At 36.5% G+C, this 21529-nt stretch overlaps 2 protein-coding genes across 7 annotated transcripts; one reads left to right on the forward strand and one right to left on the reverse strand.

The window, feature by feature from the left end:
* The first annotated feature begins 293 nt into the window (after positions 1-293).
* Positions 294-10115, forward strand: LOC594793. Of its 6 annotated transcripts, XM_794220.5 has the most exons (8): positions 294-464; positions 1233-1288; positions 2695-2862; positions 4108-4377; positions 5085-5285; positions 5845-6029; positions 6594-6758; positions 9549-10115. In XM_794220.5, the coding sequence occupies exons 3-8, from the start codon at positions 2702-2704 to the stop codon at positions 9587-9589; spliced, it is 1023 nt and encodes a 340-aa protein (XP_799313.5). In that variant the 5' UTR covers positions 294-464; positions 1233-1288; positions 2695-2701; the 3' UTR covers positions 9590-10115. The 6 variants fall into 6 exon arrangements, with proteins under 6 accessions (XP_799313.5, XP_030832593.1, XP_030832606.1 ...); XM_030976733.1 differs by having other exon boundaries at positions 295-464; positions 3310-4377; positions 6594-10115; XM_030976746.1 differs by having other exon boundaries at positions 295-464; positions 3368-4377; positions 6594-10115.
* A 710-nt stretch (positions 10116-10825) lies between these two features.
* On the reverse strand, positions 10826-16441 carry LOC105445044. The gene is made up of 3 exons (XM_030976762.1): positions 16262-16441; positions 12920-13059; positions 10826-12299 (listed from the first exon to the last, which is right to left on the reverse strand). The coding sequence occupies exons 2-3, from the start codon at positions 13014-13016 to the stop codon at positions 11080-11082; spliced, it is 1317 nt and encodes a 438-aa protein (XP_030832622.1). The 5' UTR covers positions 13017-13059; positions 16262-16441; the 3' UTR covers positions 10826-11079.
* Positions 16442-21529: the final 5088 nt, after the last annotated feature.

The following is a 21529-nucleotide window of genomic DNA, read 5'->3' on the forward strand; positions in this document are numbered from 1 at the left end:
TACATGCAAAGACAAATATACGATCAGCTGATTAGAAAAGTTACAGAGGATGCATAAATAATGATATCTTACATCCTAATTTCTTTGTTGGGCCATTTTTGGGGAGACTAGCTGTATTAACGCGTACTCATCTGCGCGCAATGTATTGTTAAATTTCTAAGAAATGTAAATTCCGTACTTTGATTTGATACATGCGTCTTCTGGCAATACACCAGTTTACAGTTGTGTGCGCCATTTTAAACAAAACCAATGACCTAAAGGTCAGTGGTATTTATGCGTAAATTAAGATTGCGCCCATGCAAATTATGATGTGAGCGCACAGCGCAGCGCGCAGGCAGTGATGTCATCGTTTTCAGATGAACATTTATTGTTGCGTCACAGTTTACGGTTTAGGCCGCCATTGGTGACGTCATCTTCAGCTGTATGAACCGTGATATCGGATGCGATCGGTACGCGTCATCCAGGTTTGGTTTGTGCTCATTTTGCAAAAATTTTGAAGAAACTTATCAACATATATTCTTTGAATGTAATACAATAAAGGAAGTCTGGGGGAAATGTGGAGATAGACTTAATTTACCAATTTTGAAGAAATTATCCTGGAAAGAAATTCATATAGGATTAGATGACACTACATTTAAAACAGAGCAATTATTGAACCACATTTTAATTTTGATTAAATATATGATTTTCCACAGTAGAGAGAAGGGAAACCCTCCAAAAGCAAAAGAAATAGAATATAGATTGTTGGAAAATAGAAATGAAGAGAAAAAACTTTCAATGGAAAGAGACACACTTTCAATTCATTTAAGGAAATGGGAAGCTTTGGAAAGTTTAGAATAAATGTTTTCAGTTTTCAGTTTTTTTGTTTTTTTTGTTTGTTTGTTTGTTGTTTTTTTTTGCTCGTTCTATGTTAGCGTGTGTTTTGTATACTGTTGTACATGTTATGTGTTTAAATGTTGTGTGGGGTGGGGGGGGGGGGGGGGGGGGGTAGTAGGTGTTTTGTAGCTTTTTCCCTTTTTTATATATATAATTTTTTATTTTTTTTTTGTCTCCAAAGGAAAATGAAGAGGTGTAACTTTTGTATGTAAATGTAAAAGATCATTGGTAAATTTATAAAGAACTATGTTAAATTATTTTGTTATTTTGTATCCAATGTATTATGTTATAAATGTACAATTTTCTTTGAGAGAAACGAATAAAAACCTATGAAAAAAAAAAAAAAAAAAATCCAGGCCAGCTGTTCGAAATCAGCTGTTATCCGACTTTACGTCCTGAGCTGAATTTAGTGGTAAGTTTGAGATATTTTACTAATATAGATTTAAAAATAACAAAGAGTTTGAATGGAAATACTTTCCTTTATATATAATTGTTAGATTGAACGGCAAATTATGATGAAATTTTGAGATTTGGGGAAGTCGATGCACAATGTTGGCTAAGTGAGTGGTACGTACGTATGCTCGATACGGTCACTGCAGCTGCACTGCGCCGCGGCTGCGGGGCAGTGACCGAATCTAGCATACGTAGGGTACTGGCGTGCCGGTCTTGAATTATGAACAACTTTTACTTCTAAGTTATACTTCTACAACAGATTGTCAGCATCGCATCAATGAGAACAAAATAGTGGATATCATAACATTTTGTTAAAGATTTTATAATCCATTGCATGTTAGATTTAGTGTAGGCCGACAGTGAGTCTTGCCATGTAAATAATAATTGCAATAGATCTACGTGTTATATTTAACTTTTTTTTTTATAACAAATACAATATACACTGTCAAATTTCACAGCTCGCGCTCAGAGTTATGCAAAGTAGCTTAAATATATTTGTTGTGACTATATTAAAGTACGAGTATGAGCAATATAAGTACAGTATTTACACGATTGTAGGTATCACTAAACATTTTCTGCATCTGTTTTTAATCTTCCATCATGTTCTTAGAAATTTTAAATTCTTTTTGAGACACAAAATTTATGAAATTTGATATGATAATGATTTGCAATAAAATAAAAATCTGTACTCACTTAAAATAATAATAATCAGGGCTTGTTAAGTGCAGTTCTATAACTAATGAATTGTCTGTAAATTCACTGCTGGTAAATCAGCGCAATTAGGTACGTAGCTTGATTATTGCTTAACAGCTGCCCAATAACCTGGGGTGCTGGATGTAATTGAAGGTCGAACAACCCAATTTTGAAAACAGGAGTAAACCGTAGCTCTTGGAGAAAACCTATGGTAGAGGGTATGGACTGGTCTGGCCGGAGAACAACAAATGTACATACAGGAATAGCCAAGCACAGATTTAAACACGTAAACTCAATGAATCAATGAACCCATGGAAGACCACTACTTGTTGGTGAATGGGCTACCCTGTCAAAAGATTAGAAATAAATAAATAAATAAATAAATAAAATCAAGATCAGGTTGATGCAGCTGCACCAATCCGCTTCCCACAAGTCGAAAGAACATTATTAAAAATAACTTTCAACAAGCTTGCACCATGTGAATTGCCTTTGATCAACCAAATTATTTTATTTCTGCAGTTGCAACCAGAGCCGAACCACTGGTTACAATCATTGGAGTTTGATTGAGAAATAAAGAGCATAGGTGTGATAATAATAATCAATAATAATACTTCCTGTATGACAAAAGCACAACTTATGGCTCTCTTTATTTTCCATCTCTTTTATATCTAGGGTTGATATGAAAATGAAGAGAAAACGAGACAATCACGTGGTTCCTGGTGTCAGTGGTGTAGATCTTAACCTTGCTGATTTTACGCTATGGTCCCCGCTGGCATTGAAACAATATCTCAATATTCGCAAGAAGAGTGTAGAGGGAACCTTTGAGGAACTTGCAGCAAGGTAGGCTTATATTTTGTTCATGCACAGAGATATAGAAGTCTATAGTCACAATGACCATGACTTGAAATAAAGATCTTCATTGTTACATGCAACCAAAAATGGATCATAATTCGATTCAGTCTTTTAAATTACTTGATTGTATGTGTAGCGAGGTAAAGATATATCCCTTTAAAACATGTGACCCTCACCCCTCCCCCCTCTCTCTCTCTCTCTCTCTCTCCTACTTCATCATCCTTCTTCCTACTTGAGGTCAGCGAACTGCAGTGAAATGATACCTGGTTATTCTCCACTTGTCCAAATATCTCAAGAATAAGATGTTTGTAGAGAATGGGAATGCCCCTTATTTTATTGGAGTTGAGGTCAATTCACATGAATGAGTCCTTGAATGGAATGTCAGGATTAAATCTGTTCACTTAGAAAAATACATGTTTATCCAATTCGTCCAAGTCACCTCCCCGTCAAGTTCCAGTTCCTCCAAGTCACGTCCAGTTTCGTTCCCGTCAAGTTCCAGTTTCGTCCAAGTCAAGTCCAGGTTCCTTCAAGTCACGTCCTGTTTCGTCTGAGTCGCATCCCGTCCCAAGCTCAAGTCCGCAATCAAAATATAAGCGAAGATAAGTGGCCATCATTTATAATATCATTTCCCATAACATTTCCGTTCCTTTCCCCTGCAGACCGCGCAATTAATTGAATAATAAATAAGTCGCCCCTTAGCTCTAAAGAATAACTCGCAATTATATTTATTGCAACTGTTGTTATTGACATTTATATACATTTATATACAATTTGTATTATTTTTATCATCCTGATTGGATGAAGGAGATTTGTAATTCATATTAATTAAATTGTTGCCAAGTGACATCTTAATTTAAATCATGTCCAATTGTCCATGCACTTTAAAAAAAAAAAAAATCTATATTTTAATGATATAATTTCGTACACTGAAACAGTTGTCTATTTTAACTAACTCCTCCCCCGAGTGGAAGTCATTTGAGCTAGCAGACCTATACAGAAACCTTATTCCACTCCGAACTTGAATCTGTTATTTCCTTATGATAGAAGATGGCATGGGGTGGGCATAAGATATGCATAATTCAATTTGAAAAATGCTGTATAATTAATCCAGAGATGCCAAGTTGAAAGGTCGTGTCGTGCGTGAGAGCGTTTTTCAGACCATCGAAATGCGGGACACTTGGTAGCTCTGTTAATCAAATATCCTCTGTATTTCCTTTATTTATTCTTCTTCAGAGCTTTTATAGCATGGGAAGAGGGCATACCAATAGATCCGACCAAAGAACAGGCCCAGAGGTCTAACCTGGAGGAGTATAGAGCCAAGCTGAAGATTGAAGATGTTGTTCTGCCAGATCCTTTCACCATCAATGGCTGGCTGGATGAATCTGCAATGTGCCGATGGCCAAAGCTGTATTTTACAGACATTTCCGAATACCTAAGGTTAAAAACACCTCAGGAGCTGTATTACAGACTCTGCAATGAGTATAAACAGGGAAAAGCTTACAGGTAAGGATATTGCATGAAGACATTTCATCACAATATTGCGCTTCCAAAATTATTCAAGCAATGCTGACATCTGGGCAATTCCATTGTTGCGGCGGTGACACTTGGAAACTTTGACAAGCTGTATTTCACAGTAAACCAAACAAGCTTCATCTAAATATGGTCAGTTTATACATCCTAATATGTTGCTTACACAGTGTAAAATCACCACATCTCTGTGACTTATTCACCTTTAATACTAAGAAAAGGGCATGTTGCATATATTTTTATTGATGATAAGTATTTGTAAACTGTATACTATAGTTTGTGAGCCCTTTGAGCTTCAGGGGAAAGGCGCATCATTGTATGTCACCTGTTTTTTAAAATAATTTGACTACTTTTTAAGAACCGAGAGAAATTCTTTCAAAAACATCATCAAATATTGAAAATATGCACTTTTGGATAAATACTAGTAGGTTTTCCATGAAAACAGTCATACTACTGTGTGCTGCATGGACATACAAAAAAGTTTATGGTTTGATATTATCTCTCTCTCTCTCTCTCTAAGTGCCATATCGTTTGACTTTGGCGATCATGCTGTTTCACAACCCTCGGCTCCTAGCCTTCTGTATTAGTACCACTCCCAGTTCTTATCACAGAATGCAAAATATGATAATTTAGAGTTTTTCAATACAATTTTTTTTAAAATTACAATTCTCTCATGTTTTTAGATATTTCACCTCTGGATGGGTCAAGAAGATCTGCTACCATTCAATAAGCACAACCTCTAAAATCTGCTTCCTAACAGCAAAAGTGTCAGCCTCCATGAGAACATCAATGCCTCCCTATCAGGTATGGGCGGCTATTGAGAAAGATACCCCAAGTTTTGCTGGTGGGAGAATTTTCAGTGCATATTGCACTTGTACAGCAGGGTAAGTTAATATTGCATTTGAAATAAAATTATGAAGGTGTTACCGGGAGTGTGGCATTAAACGTTTCAGATATTTTGATTTGATCTGGAGCCTCAGAGTAAAAATTGATCTATTGAAGCAACACCCCTGCGCACATCAAAAGCATCGATAGCGGAGTCTGGGGCACAGTGCATAAGTGTATTGTACAAATTTTTAATCAACTCTGCATACTTTTATTCCTGCCATTTGATTGGTTAGATACTACAAGGAGTGTATGAATACATCCCAATGATTGGGGGGTTTGTCTAATTTTAAACCTTTCTTTTAAGAAACGCGAAACAGGCATGCTTGACCGAAATGGTGCAGAAATCTGGTATCTTGACTTGGTTAGTGGTTTTTACATGGGTTCAATTTTACAGTATTTCATTTTTCTGATGAATAGGCCAATGCAATTAAATTAAAGGCCAGATTATGGATTATACAGTGGTCTAGGTCAGTAAGGTTGTTAAAGTGGTAAGATATTAGAGTAAAATGTAAAATTCATTTAAGTTGAATACAAGTCTTGTGATTTCAATTTCAGGCTTCATGGTTCATGTAACCACATTGCAGGACTCCTATTCAGAGTTGAATGCGCTGTACGCACAGGTATGACAAGCTGCACTTCCCAGGCATGTACATGGAATGTGCCAAGGGATATGAAGTCCATCTCAAAACCAACCCCTCTGAAGGACCTTGTTTGGAAGAAAGATCAGTATTTCAATCAAGGTATGTATTATCGGGGGGAAATAATTTGGCCATAGCATAAGTAAAAGGCATTCAATATTTTTTTTTAATTTTTTTTTTTAATGCCAATCTGCATAAAGGTATTTAAAATGATATAGAAAATTGATCTTTTCATTTTTGTTTTTAAAGTTTTGATGAACGATTGGTAGTTAACTTATCAAAATACCAAGTATTTGTTTATGATTAGTTTTGATTGTGTTAAATGTAGACTTATTTTTATTGATAAGCTTTTTAAAATGATTTCTATGTTGCTTTAATTGTTGTTAGTTTTTTCAATTATTATTACCTTATTTATAAATTATATAGAAAAGAAACTCAAACCTGTCAATAAATATTTGAAAAAGAAATTAGTTTGAACCATTGCAACTACACAACATAAATGAGCAAATCGTCCCCATTGGTAAGAGTGTCGCACTAGCAAATCGGAGGTCACAGGTTCAAAACCTGGATGGTCAGTAAGTTCACTTGCTGATGGGACTTTGTTATAATCAATATTTTCATTTGGTACTAACATTTGTGTAATTCAATAACCATGCTTTTTTGCAGATGGTGATGACACCTTTGCCCAGTCTGTTAAGGTATTGGCAACTAAGTTCACACCGATGACAGCTCCTCAAAAAGAATATATCGACAGTGATCAATCCACCACAGACTTGTCCTCAAAACTACGCAGTATCAATCCAAACTGCTGCTTCATGCAACTGTACGATGGTAAGCCCTTTCCTTCAAAAAAAAAATTAGAATGTCCCAAAACTCCGCAAAAGCTAGCAGATGAGGTAAAGACCTCTGTTGAAGACCCTGAAACAGCAGTGGAAAATCTATTAACAGCAATGAAGGTAGACAAGTCAAAGATAGAAGCCATATGCCGTGCGACAGCTGATCAAAGGGACTCCAACATGTGGTTTCAACAGCGCAAGGGGCGCATTACCTCTAGCAATATTCACAGGGTACATACTCGGGTTAAAACCCTCAAAAAAGATCCTTCCCAATCAGTTAAATCACTCTTATCAGCACTACTAGACAATTCAGGTACAATCAAAACTGTTGCCATGAAGCATGGTATTGCTCTCGAGCCGCACGCAAAAATTGTGTACTCTAAACAAATGCGCAAGAAACACAAGGTATTTACTGTAAAGGACACAGGCCTTCATGTGTGCAAAGATAAACCATTCCTTGCTGCATCACCGGATCTTTTGATTTCATGTAAGTGTCATGGTAAAGGCCTGTGTGAGATTAAGTGTCCGTATCTCAAAGAAGCCCCTTCACCAGACAATTGGCCCCACTTGAAATATATTAATGGATGTACTAAATTGTCTTCAGAATCTACATACTTTTTTCAGGTTCAGTCCCAAATGGGCATTGTGGGAGCAGAGTTTTGTGATTTTTTTGTTTACACTCCCTGTGGTTTTCATTTGGAGAGAGTTTTATTCGATTCAGTGCTGTTTGCAGAAATGGCTGCAAATGCTGAATACTTTTGGCGCAGACATTTATGTCCTGTTTTACTACAAGGGTCCTTGCAGAATCGAGACCACACTGATCATTCGTATGCTATGATAAGCCATGTTCAGCACAGTTCCATTTCTCATACGGACTGTGTACCGAGTACTTCGAAAGTTACTGCAATGCGCAAGTCCAAATTGCCCCATGTGTTTCTTTGTGGAGTTTGCGGCCTAGATGTCCTTAAAAATCCTCTCAAAGATTTTGACAATGGCCTGAAATGCGTAGTTTGCCAGGTTTCTCATCACATGGTATGTGTTGGGCTTAGAGAAAGTGATGTTCTAAGAGAAACTGGTAAGTGGATATGCGATAACTGTGTATAATTAATAATGATCTATCAAATGAATTCTGGGCCTTATTTGGTTTTGGTGCAATATATAATGCTAATAATCTGACAAATGAATTCTGGGCCTTATTTGGTTTTGGTGCAATATATAATGCTAATAATCTGACAAATGAATTGTGGGCCTATTTTGTGTTAGTGCAATATATAATGCTGTTTAGTTGAAACCATTAATTGCCTTGAAACTGTGTTGAACATGGCTTATTATAGCATATATTTTCTGCATACATTTTATTTCAATATTCTCTGGTAAAAATGTATAGTCTAATATTTGAATTAAACCAACTTTGAAATATAACAAGTAGATTGCTGCTCTATTTTATTGTTTACAAAAGTTCTTTTGATTAAGCTACGATTAATTGACTTGAATATATTATATTGTCATTTTTCGTTACAGCGGTTTGGTAGTTACTTAAACAACTGCATGTAATATACTTGTGTAAACAGGATTCATTCTAATTCACAAAAGATGCAATGTGGAATACTGCGGGGGTCAATATTGGCCCATTGTTATTTGTTATTAATCAATGATCTGCATTCATGTCTGAATACATGTAAGACATCATTATAATTATGCTGATGATGCACGTCTCTAAACATGAAAAATGTGACTTGCTTTTTATTGGAACAAAGAAAAGGCTAAAAAGAAATTATAGTACCAGATGTTTTTATACAAAATGTTCCACTCAAATGTGTAACCCACTGTAAGTGTCTTGGAATAGTTATTGATGAACATTTGGATTGGTGTAAACATATTGAATATTTAAGTAAGACGGTGTTAGTAAAAAGATATAATTTTGTTGATTTAAACCATATGTTACACAGAAAATTGCACTAATGTGTTAGAAATCAGTAATTCAATGAGTGGGTGCAATACCAGGAAATGGAAGTTTATAAAGTTTGCAAAAACTGCAGAATAGGGCACTTTGTGTGGTACTTCATGTTGGATGGAGGTTCCGTAGCCTAGATTCATTTTTTTTTGTTAGAAAACAGAAAAATATATCAGAACAGAGAGATAAATGTTCACGATTATGTATTTTGTATAAAACTGTTCATGAAATTTTTTTAAATAAGGAATATTGTTATTATAGCTTGAGAAATGCTCATAATACTGCCCAAACCCCATATGAATTTCAAGAAATGGAGCTTATGTTATAGAGGCAGCAAATCTTGGAATCAGCTACCTATGAACGAACGAATATGTCATTCTCTGTATTCAAATTAAGGGTAATATAAATATTTACTTTATGAAAAACAATTTCACTGTCAAGAGTTTTATAATATTTTAAATGACAGATAGTATTCATATTTTGTATGTTTAAATATTTATTTATAGAACAAAACAATATATCTTTCTCTGTATTCATATCACGGGAAATATAAATAGTAACTTTATAAAATGAATTTTACTGTTTGAGTTTTACAATATTCATATATTTTGTACTCTTGAATATATAACTATAACAAATTTAACAAATGCAGATTGGAAATAATAATCGCTGAAAGGGGGGGGGGGGGTGGAAGCATGGACTTCGTAGTAGACTCATGGTGGAAGTATCTTGGTTTATACATTTTCTTTTTTTATACTTATTTAGTCTTTGTTTGTTTTTATTATTTATATGTTGTGAGTTATCTCATAATTGTTCTTATTTTTTTTGCAGAAGAAAAGCCTTTGGCTGAAGTTGGTGCCATGCCAAAATAAACTGAACTGAACTGAACAAGTTCTTTGTTATCAAAATGTATTGTATTTCTATAGTCTATTGTTCAATGAACTTTTGAATGAACGTATTGTAATTACTCTAAAGGGAATTGTAAGATAATTTCTGATTAGTCCATAATAATTTTATAATCATTCTGAAATTGTTTAGGAGTTTCTTTATTTTCACTTACGGTAGTCAATGATCCAAAATCTAAGATTTACTAGTAATAATCCTGACTAAAGAACTAAACTAAAACTTGTACCTGAAAGTAACTATCTGGAAAATTACTATGTGACGACACAGAAAAAACACACCCTGTTTTACGGGCCCTACTGACCCAGATTTTGCATTTTGGGCTGAAATTATGTGAAATTGAACATGATTTTATTTTTTAAATTGAATCAAATTTGGTTTCATATTTTCTCCCGATTTTTGTGACATTTACATGTATAGGGATCAGCAAAACAGGGTTGTTGTTTTTTCGTTGTCTAAACATTGAAGCAATAAAAACACACAATAGAACCGGAAGTTTATTTTGTGGTGAAAATCATTATTCTTTCCATCATCATTTCCATGTTACACAGAGTTTATTTACATAACTTATGTATTGCAAACATCCAATGAATGACTGTATGATGACTTTTCCATTTGCCATATTTAACGTAAATCAGCAATACACGTTGCATTTTAAAAAAATATAAAGGTTTGTTCATAATATATTAGCACTACAATCTTCAAGATCGCACCATTACATGTACATTTTTGTCTAGTGATGGTATCAAACTCACAGGCACTTCGTGCTTTAGAATGTTAAAGGTATTACAAAGTTTTGGGAAATTTTGAAAATGGGTGGATAGTGAATCTTTACAATTTTGATACATTTGGATGCCCCTGTGATTGTATCAAAAGCACTAGAAACTTTAGCCCCTAAAACACTTCTGCTTTCGAGAAAAATTGAATATAAAGATTTACCGGTGCTCCCGGTCAATTTTGATAAATTAAAAAAAACTCCTACGGCCGTACAATGGTAGCTGCGACCATGAAAATTTCAGAATATGTAGTTGTAGTATATAATTTCCGAACGGGAATATCTAATCGGTCGATTTTAGTCAATAAACATTGTTTCATAGCTTAATTAATATATTGACCTTGAGAGGGAGCTATTCAATATAAAGTGTTTATTATTTACAATTTCATAAGTTTAGAGTCGATTTCGACCGCGACAACGATCACTGAATATTGTAGGAGCGCATATGCTTCCAATATGTTTATTTGAACCAAATTCATGACCCCATACCAAAACTTTGTATTACCTTTAAATATTGAAATACCATTACAACTAGATAGAACATTCAAGTTGAATAAATTGGTTTATGCAAGTTGCATAAAGCTGCGCATACACGTACAATATTGTCTAGTAATGGTATCAAACTCACAGGCACTTCATGCTTTAGAATGTTAAATATTGAAATACCATTACAAGATAGAACATTTAAGTTGAATAAATTGGTTTACGCAAGTTGCATAAAGCTGCGCATACACGTACAATTTTGTCTAGTGACGGTATCAAACTAACAGGCACTTCATTCTTAAGAATATTAAATATTTTCAATCTACGTATTACCTGTTCAACAAGAATACGCAAATTGGCAACCTTCTTGGTTTTGTTAACGGCAGCAGATGACATTTGTGTTTCACCTCTTTTTCCTGGTGGTACCTGTAGAGTTACAAATCTAGCAGCACATTCATCATGAATAATAAAGCCCTTGTCTGCTTGAAGCATGTCATAAGGATCTAATTTGTCCAAAAAACCACAATCTAGAGTTAAACCCTTGTCTGAAGCTCTACCTCCATACATAGGCGAGATGTAGGTAATACATGAATTAGGTGCTACAGCAATTAAGAATTTGGCAGTGTTGTGGTGTTTGTAATCAGACCATGTGACACTTTGCAAAAAAGGATCTTTTGGAGTCTGTATAAAAATTTCAGAGCAATCAATAATACAACGGATATCAGGCAAATGTTTAAATCTTGATGGTTTTGTAGCTGCAATTTGCTCTTTTGGTGCCCAATAAATAAATTTTCCGAGAACTTGGTTCATGGCAGATAACCAACAATTAAATATTCGTGATGTAAGGGCAATTGAAATTCCAAACCGTTTGGCAAGGTCATTGAGTGACAATCCCAATCTCAAACGAATTAAAACCAAAAGAAATTCATCAACACTATGTAATTTACGAATCGGGCCTGGCTTTTTGTTATAAACTAGAAATCTTTTAACTTTGGTGCTAACTACTTTCAATCCTCTCCACCTTCTATGTACAAATGGTGATATAAATTTATGCAAAGTGTGAAATAAACAAATACTATGAATACCGGTGAAAAACAATGCATCATTATCACTTTTTAAAATGTTTGCACATTTAATTTCACTATAATTTGTAATTCTTTTTTTTAAATCTAGGATTTCAGTCTGGAGGTCTTTAACTTCATTATTCAGCTCTTTATTCTGCGATTTGAATGATTTTATTAAACTAACGAGCATATATATTACAAATTTTGAGGCTGTAGAAAATTTGGGTACATGATTTGATTTCTGATTACCGGTACAATGATCTTCTTCTTCTTCCAACTTTCTTTTTCTAGTAGGCGAAGTATTACATGTAGCTTTCCCTACACTTGGGAACGGATGTGCCTCTGTAGGTTCTCCATCTGGAAATATATTGAATAGCAAGCATATTTTCAAACTGAGTGCATAGTCCTTGACAAAGATAACATCTTATTGGAAGGAAATTACTGTCCTTATTTATGTGTGCAACTTAAAAACAGTAATTGTGCTCTCTGAATTCAGTTCCCCTCCCCCGCAACGTTTTATTAAATTATAAGAGAAAGAAGACGATTCGTTGTACCGTTCACGACTATTAATCCTTGTCTGAATTTCAAAAATGTTCTTTGTCTACTCCCTTTTCCTTTCTGATCTACACCTTGTTGGCGGGAAAATTGCAACCAATATCCCTTACCTTTCTTCATTCTCTTTTTTTCCCCCTTTCTCTCTTCTTTCCCTTCCCTTCCTTCTCTCTCTTTTAGGTTTGCTGGGGAGGGGGAAGTCCTTTGCCCCCCCCAATCACCTTCTTCCCTCTTTTCTTTTCTTCTTCCTCTTCTTTTTTCCCCCTTTCTCTCCTCTTTCCCTTTCCCTTCTTTTCCTTCTCTATCTCTTTTTTTTTGCGGTGGGGGGGGGGGGGGCAAGGCCCGCTCCCCCCCCTGGATCCGCGCCTGTCAGAAGGAATCCCATTGTTGATCTTGAGGATAAAAAATTTGAATGGTGAACTTACCTATGAAGTGAAACGAGCATACTCTGTGACCCCGGGACGGTTCAAGGAAATTACTGTCATTGTTGGGGTCTGGCCGCCCCAGGATATGCAGCCACATGTCACGCTCCTCAGGTTCCCTTTTCGTAGGGAAACATATTAATCTGGAAATTGATATCAATAAAAGGTTGCATTAAAAATTTGTTTTCATTATTATTAATCTTAACCAAGAAAATGTCTTGCTTATTTTAAGATATTTAACCAAGTAGTTTAATACAGGAATATAAGCAAACATTTAAGCGAAAATCACTGAAAAGTCTGTTTCATTGCGCTAGTTAATATTTGAAATTTTGACTTTCAGCTTTTATCACTCTAGGCCTTCTTCTTCTTCCAGGAAAAGTACAGTTCACCATCTGGTGTATTACATACTATTAGGTAGGTCTGGTGTTGTGAATGTAGTGCAAATTAAAAACTTTAATAATAATAATAATAATAATAATAATATGTCTTGTTTACCCAGGGTAGCCTCATCAGTTCTACAATATTCCAGGGCTTAAATTAATCCAAGGCCATGGCCGTGGATGCCCTTTTGATTGGCCTTGGAGATTTTAGGTGCCCTTTCCAATTCTTTTTATTTGTGCTGTAATATAGGAATGTGCCCTATAGAAAAGTGGCCTTGCCCTAAAAATATTGAAATTTAAGGCCTGATATTCTATTTATAAACCAAATTTGAAGAGAAATCAATTGATCTGACATGGAATTTAAAGTTGAACTTTTCAAACTTTATAAACAGAGAGCAATAGAATTAACAAAATATAACTTAAAACTCAATGTGGTAGGCACATCTTAGTGGTTTAGTATGTTCAACTTGGTTAGAATTTACAATGAAAAACATTAACAACAAAATATATCAATCAAATAACATAATTTTTTTTTAAATTGGCCCAGATTGGATTGTGTCCACACTTTAGATAAAAGTAGACCAATGTGGACAGAGGCCCTCAGATTTTTTAGTTATCTTGCACACAAAAAGTGTGTCGAAATAAGAAAAATAAATAATAATAAATAAATAAAGACGATTTTAATAAAATGATAAGGTGGTCTGTATTACTTACAGCCAACCTGAAAATATCTTTCAAAAAATAATCCTCCAAAAACAAGTTAGTATAGTAGTCTAGGGGTTTATGCAGTATGCCATTCTATCATAAATGCTGAACAGGCCTTGATCAGTATTACATAGAAATAGAAATGGCTTTTACCCCATTCAATTCATGCATCATTGTCTACCGTACTTGAAATCTTCAAAATAAGCTTGGAATTAAAGCATCCTTTCAGGTGACTGCATGACTGTCAACATAAATAGCTCAATTCTGATTCATGAATCATGATGTATAGATACACTTACTAGATACGGGCCTGGTTTGATTACAAAATAACAAACACAGATATCTTGCAATGATGCATTAACTGAGCTTAGAATTAGATTAGTATACAAATATACACTATCTTGAGAGTTTCTTGTTAAAAATATGAGCAAAAGGTGACTCCAATAGTACTATTTGCTGAGGTACTTTTGTAGTCACCGAGGCCCATATTTTTAACCAGTACCTCGAATAGAAGGCATGGTATATTTGTTTTATATCCTGCATCAAACATTTATTTTATAAAAAATATTAAAAAAAAAAAAAAATTTGGGAAAGAAAAAAAATTTAGAACAAAAAAAAATTGTCAAATTTTATCTAAAAAGATTTAAAATATTTTGTTTTCATTAAATTAAGATTTGAAGAAGAAATCAAATTCAATTTAATTTTTTTTTTCAACTCCCAGATAGTACTCTCGGGCATATAGTTTACATATTTCTGGTCATGTGACGAGCTCTCAACCAAGCAAAAGCCAACAAATTTTTGATGCAGGATATAATAGAAGTCTATACAAACAAATACAACAAAACAGAAAACACTACTTTAAATAACTCAATTAGCAAAACTCACCAAAATAACAACAGCTTTTTAATTGTTTAACACAATTACCAACAACAACATGTTGGCTAGTCTGTAAAGTTAACGGAAACTCAGCTCAAGTCAAGGGTTGATAAATAGTGCAACATGTTTGTGTTGAATTCTGGGCATACTTGTAAGGTTGTTGACATCCACAATATTCCTGAAGAATATTATGCACTTTGCATTTGATGCTGCTCCACGTTTTCAGTCCGTACTCCCCGTTGCCACACCCTGGGACATAACAATGTGGCCTCATGCCTAGTGTAAACAAAACAAACTATAATTTGTTGCATTTTTCTCAGCAAAGTACAACAAGTATGACTATTATATTAAGAACATGTATGACACTATTAATTACATGTAAAACTTAAGTATTAAGCAGACAGCAAAGCTATCTGCAAATTATTAGGATTGATATCTGCAAATTATGACACGATATCACATGCAGTGGATTTTGAATGAAGGAAGGTGGGCATTATACTAGACTAGAGTCTACGTCTTAAATTAGAGCCTGTGAAGACAGGTAACTACAGGTAACTACAGCCAGGTAACTACGGTTCCATGTCAGGTGGCCCAATGTTAGCCCGCCCCCTTACAAAGTCGCCCTCAATTGGTCACGTCGCCCCCCAATTTTTTTTGTGGCAATTTGGGGATTCTTGGTCAGCTCGCCCCAAGTTTTTTGGTCATTTTGCCCCCTAATTTATTGTTTTATTTGATGTCTTTTACAAGTTCAAAGTCAAGCAATTTTTAGTTCTAGCTGCATATGGCACTAGGGTCCGATTACCCTAACCCAAGGTTCGTGCTATTCTAACCCTAGAAGGGTCTAAATAAAGTTTATATCGGTAACAAATTTGAAAAAAATATAGATATGACTCAAGTCAAAGTCATGACTCATATATTATAGAGTCTAGTCTAACTCTAGATCTATCTGATAGAATCTAGACCTATCTATTTGTTTCAAATTTGTGGGGGGGGGGGGGGGTACTATGGGTATAGAATCTAGGCTACATATGGAGCTCTAATTACTCTTAGAAATCTAGTCTTAAATTCAATTCAATTCAATTCAATTCAAATGTATTGATCCAGAAGGAAATTTTGTTGCATTTAAATGCATTATTCACTACTAGATCTAGATCTAGTCTAGGCCTAGGCTATAGCTATAGCTATAGCTAGGCTAGATCTAGTTAGGAGGCGACCGCGACCCGACCACACAATTTGGGGGCGACTACGTAAGGAGGCGACTGTGTATAGGAGGCGAGCGGCTGGTTGGGGGGGGGGGGGGGGACCTGACCAGACACCGGTATCCTGAACTCTGAAGGTGATAGACTACTCAATAAGAGCTGTAGGCCTAGGCCAAGTGACTTACCACTTTGGTTTTTGAAGTACCGTAGGCCTAGTACGTAGTGTAGTAGTAGAATACGGAACAGTCAGCTTACTTAGACCAAAAGCTTCAGTCTCTGTAGACCTATATCGTCGGTAATTGTTCCACTGAGACTACGTCTGGCTCCACTAGACCTCCGATTCAACAAATGTCAGTTTTATTAAAGAAATGGGCGCTAGTGTAGCAAGGTATCCAAAATATAGCCTACTAAAACAGACCTCAAATTTTAGACCCCAAATTTCGTGTTTATCATTATCTCTAGGGTTAGGGTTAGGGTTAGGGTTAGGGTTAGGGTTAGGGTTAGGGTTAGGGTTCTAGGGTTAGGGTTAGGGTTAGGGTTAGGGTTCTAGGGTTAGGGTTAGGGTTAGGGTTAGGGTTAGGGTAATGATGACCACAAAATTTGGGGTCTGAAATTTGGGGTCTGTTTTAGTAGGCTATATTTTGGATACCTTGCTACACTAGCGCCAAGAAATGACCCATATCAGACGGTTATTTCTGTGTAAGCTAAGCTATAATATATACGTGGTAGGCTTCTTGAGCGGTGCATGCAGCTAGCTGGTACATGGTGTGCAGTGCGATGACATGGCCTAGAATCCCTCTAGTTAAATTTATTTATCATATATGCGCTCACATCATGATTTGCATATATGGGCGCAATCTTAATTTACGCATAAATACCGTTATTGGCCCCGCTTCCGGGGCCGTTGACCCCGCTTCCGGGGCCAGTGACCCGAGATCAACTGTCTGCGCATGCGCACTGATACAACTGTAAACTGGTGTATTGAATTCGATTTGATACATGCGTCTTCTGGCAATTGAATTTGATTCAATACACGTGGCATATTAGGTCAAACTTCACAAAGGTGGAATGGATACAGAGCGAGAGGGGTGGGTGAAATCTCCTCCTAGGAGGATACATGTACGTCAAGCAAAAAGATTTGGCAGATGGGTACGAGGGCTTTAATTGTGAGCTACGAATATAATATAATTTATACACAACCCCTGTACGAAACAAATCTATTCCGTCATAAATAACTAAGAAAATGAAAGTTCATGACATTTTCTCTAAATAGCAATTTGAAGAGGAGCTCGCATTATACGTCACAGTGTTACAAATTCCCTGGGTGTGATTGTCCTCGGGCCGCGGTAATGGTGTTTCGAGGGGGGGGGGGGGTAATTGTCCTCGGGGGTAGTTGTCCTCGGGTGGTAATTGTCCTCGGGGGTAGTTGTCCTCGGGGGTAAGTGTCCTCGGGGGGTAGTTGTCTTCGGGGGGTAATTCTCCGGGGGGTAATTTTCCGGGGGGGTAATTTTCCTTGGGGGGTAATTGTCCTCCGGGGGTAATTCTCCGGGGGGTAATTTTCCGGGGGGTAATTGTCCTTGGAGGTGTAATTGTCCTCGGGGGGTAATTCTCCGGGGGGTAAATTTCCAGGGGGTAATTGTCCTTGGGGGGTAGTTTTCCGGGGGGTAATTTTCCGGGGGGTGATTGCCCAGGGGGTAATTGTCCTGATACGCAATAAAACTACTATAGGTTTTCCCGCCCAACTTCGTAAACTTCGCATCCAAATAAACGTAACGTTCATTCAAGTTCGTGCAAAATTGAATGACTATGTAGATCAACATTCAAGAAGCTAATAGCGTCATTCAATTTGATTTAGTAGCAGTGGCGTACGCAGGATTTTCTCAAGGGGGGGGGGGGGGTTAAAATCGGGCCAACAATTTCGCAACGACTCAGCCAGCCACTGAATAAGCGGGGGGGGGGGGGGGTAAGAGGACACTTTTCTTTTTTTGGGGTCTTGTAATTTAACAATTTGACATTTTGTTCCATGGGGGGGGGGGGGGGTAAGGTCATCTTATTTAGGTCAGCCATTGGCATTTTTTTAGACGAAAGACTTCATGCATGGCTGATTGTCAACGAAACGGAGTTAAGTTTTTTGACAATTCTGTTTTTTTTTTTGCTACGGCAGGCAGCCAGTGAAAACAAATTCGTTTGATAAAATTATGGATATGCAAGCACTACTTTAAACATACAGAACTTTGTCATTTCTTGCTCATTTTTCCTGATTGAGGTGTCATATGTAAGGGCAGAAACTCAACTTTCTGGAAATGTGATTTTCTCTTTGAAATTCAGATACCGTCCGCCAAATAAATTTCTGGTTTCCTCTCTTCAAATTCATCTCAATCACTCATGCGTGAAATATGCATTATATGAGTTACATCAGATGAAAAAAGAGGATCTCAGCTTTCCACATATGTGTCATTTATTAATTATAAATGTGTCTAAGTTATGATAAAACATCGATAATTCTCGGTTTCGTTTTTTCCGGGACGCACTCTATATAAAAAGATCCTGGGCAGAGGTAGAGTTCAGCTTTAATAGACATGGACATGATGGAAACAAAATACGATGACGAATAAAGAAAAAGATGTTAAATGAAAAGATGAAAAGATCACCTACTCAATCAAGATTGATCAAAACAAACCATTTAAAAAATAACCTCAAAGACATGTATAATGAAAAATATGAAGATATGAATAAAGAGATGTTTCAACAAAAATAAAGAATGTCGAAAGAAAGAGAAAACATAAAATGCAATATAACTATATCAGACAAATAAGAAGATGGAATAATGCGAAATCACGTCAGAAAAGATCATAGAGAAAAAGAATAAATAAATGAACATGAAATACTCAATATCCGAATAAACATCGAACATCATACTGTGATTATCAGGTCTAGTTTTAAGAGGTTGCCCATAGACGAAAATGAAACCGCAATTCGCCAAAGAATTATCCTCCCACTCAACTTTGGCGAAATTAAATAACCCTTACGTATTTCCAAATTGACTGAACCAAGCTTTAATTTGAATGTGCATGTTTAGAAAATTCGGTGACTAGAAACGAAATTGAATGCATCAAGTTTAAAAATGAACCAGGGCAGCAACGTGTGGAGAAAATTTTCTCGAACATGAATGCACGTTAATGAAATTGATTGCTGCTTGACGAAATTGGACGGGAAAAATAACTATAATACTAATACTACTACTACCACTACTATTGATAGTAGTGGGTTCTGTTGTAGACCTCATGTCTGTCAGACTTGACAATCCTGGTTCATTGTGTACTCCACAATATAAACATGGATACAGAGCTATAATATGGAGAGACAGAGAGAGAGAGAGAGAGGGGGGGGGGGGGTGGGTTACTGAGAAAGATGGAAAGAGAGTGGAGGAAAGGAAGACAGTAAACGGGGCTCAGACAGAATAAAAGATTGGCGGGGGTAAGAAGGTAGAGAAGGACAGAGATAGGGAGAGAGAAATAGAGAGCGGGGGGGGGGGGGGGGGGGGGGGGGGGGGGGGGGGTTATCGATATAATTGACATTTGGCCTTATCCATCAAAGAGAGACACTGTAATAAAACAAACTTTCACAGTAGCAAAACTGATTTTGTTTTCTTAATTTGTATCTCTCATGAAAATGCCCCAGCTCATTGTTTTTCTCTCGATCCATACCAAGTAGACCATTTCGTAGTTAGCAAATGGGTCAAATGACCCCAAATATCCACATATCTTTTACTCATAGAGAAGTCCCACTTTGTTTATTTTAGAATAATCAATGCCAAAGTCATGTATGTGCTTCACGAATAGCTTTTGTTTGCCCTCTTGTATCATAAGAATGTACCGTAGGTGTACACATGAATAATAGGGACTTTTAGATTTGCACAACAAAAACGTGGATTGCTACGATCGACGTCCTTTTAATGCACTGCCTTGAATGGACGTCACACGTATCAGTCCACGCAAATCTAAAAGTCCCTAATGATTAGATAACATGAGCATGTATTCCTGTTGGTGGGTTTTAAAATTTTATCAGAAATGACCTTTATCTGCCCATTCGCAAATAGTATTTACGAAAAGGCTTATACTCACACTTGTTGCATAATCATTTCATTCTCATTTCAAACTCGTTCGTTTCATAACCGTTTTATCATTTTTTTCCTATTTCCGTGTTTAAGTCATAATCTCCACGTACACGCCCATCAAAACGACTCAACTCACTTCCTACACATCGATGTTCTGTTCTTACCTTCGTATTTTGAAATCCTAAAGAAAGTTCACCTCCTCGATTGGCTGTCCTTTGATGTTTTAACTTCGCCCAAAGAAGACAAATTTGTATTACGTCTATGTTTGCACGCACTTTGTGCAAATCAAGATGGCGTCCATAACATCTAAATGTAATTATAATATCTAAACTAAACCGAACCAGACACGTACTGCGATTCCCTTTACAAATCAAGCCAATACTAGCTTGTCATGCATGCTTACATGTCGTGCAGAAATAGGCAAGTAGAGGGAACAAATATGTACCATTGTCACATGATGCAGATTTATTGACAGAAGAAAACTCCAGCTGCCCTTAGTAAATATTGATCGACATGAAATATGTGAATAATATTTTAGCGTTACACATAAGGAATGAATTGAAGGCCAGTCAAAGCGGAGAAGTGTGTGTGTGTGTGTATGGGTGTGTGTCCTTTCTTTTGTTTACATTGGAAGTGCTATAATATGGTACGTTTTAGTGTGTAACGTCTCTCTCTCTCTCTCTCTCTCTCTGGTTCTCTCTCTCTAATTGCCATATCGTTCGAATTTGTCGATCATAATATGCGCTGTTCCACAATCGTGGAAATATTGTGAGAGGATGGGAAAATCGTGTTTTTTAAATTATTAAATAGGTGAGAAGACATGAGCCCCTGAACACTGGCGTACTGATGGGGATGGGGGTATATTGAATTCGTTATCAGTGATTTACAAATGTTGCTGAAATGACATGGTTTGCAGGTATTAATTTTTCTCCATTTTTTTTAAAATCGTAACTTTGTATGCGTTTGTTGGAAAATTACAAATTCCCAAATGTACAGCCGGGCGACAAAATATGCTTATTTAGAAGCCTTCATGTCAGGGCCTGTAGAACGTCGGGGCTGGGGGGCTCGAACCCCCCTCACTTTTTGAAAAAGTATATTCAAGTAAAAAAGAAAAACGAGAGAGAAAAGAAATGAGTGACCTGCCAATGTCCCAAATGAGGTATCAAAATATGCTCATCTGTTCGTAAATACCTAAAAACCCATGAGCTTTCGGGGGCTCTGCCCCCTAGACCCCACCAAGGGCCCTAACGCGGCCCCTGGATGCTTATCTGACCTTAATTAATTACCTGAACCACCTGAGCTTCCGGGGGCTCTGCCCCCTGGAAGACACCCAGAG

The sequence above is a fragment of the Strongylocentrotus purpuratus genome, unplaced genomic scaffold (assembly GCF_000002235.5).
Source record: "Strongylocentrotus purpuratus isolate Spur 01 unplaced genomic scaffold, Spur_5.0 spur5_contig_871, whole genome shotgun sequence".
Taxonomy (NCBI): Eukaryota; Metazoa; Echinodermata; class Echinoidea; order Camarodonta; family Strongylocentrotidae; genus Strongylocentrotus; species Strongylocentrotus purpuratus.

Coding starts and splice junctions, on each gene's coding strand:
- LOC105445044 (XM_030976762.1), bottom strand. CDS start 13,016: ATGTGGCTGCATATCCTGGGGCGGCCAGACCCCAACAATGACAGTAAT. Junction 12,300..12,919: donor ATGCTCGTTTCACTTCATAG/GTAAGTTCACCA, acceptor ATATATTTCCAG/ATGGAGAACCTACAGAGGCA.
- LOC594793 (XM_030976727.1), top strand. CDS start 2,702: ATGAAAATGAAGAGAAAACGAGACAATCACGTGGTTCCTGGTGTCAGT. Junction 2,863..4,107: donor TTTGAGGAACTTGCAGCAAG/GTAGGCTTATAT, acceptor ATTCTTCTTCAG/AGCTTTTATAGCATGGGAAG. Junction 6,030..6,593: donor AGATCAGTATTTCAATCAAG/GTATGTATTATC, acceptor GCTTTTTTGCAG/ATGGTGATGACACCTTTGCC.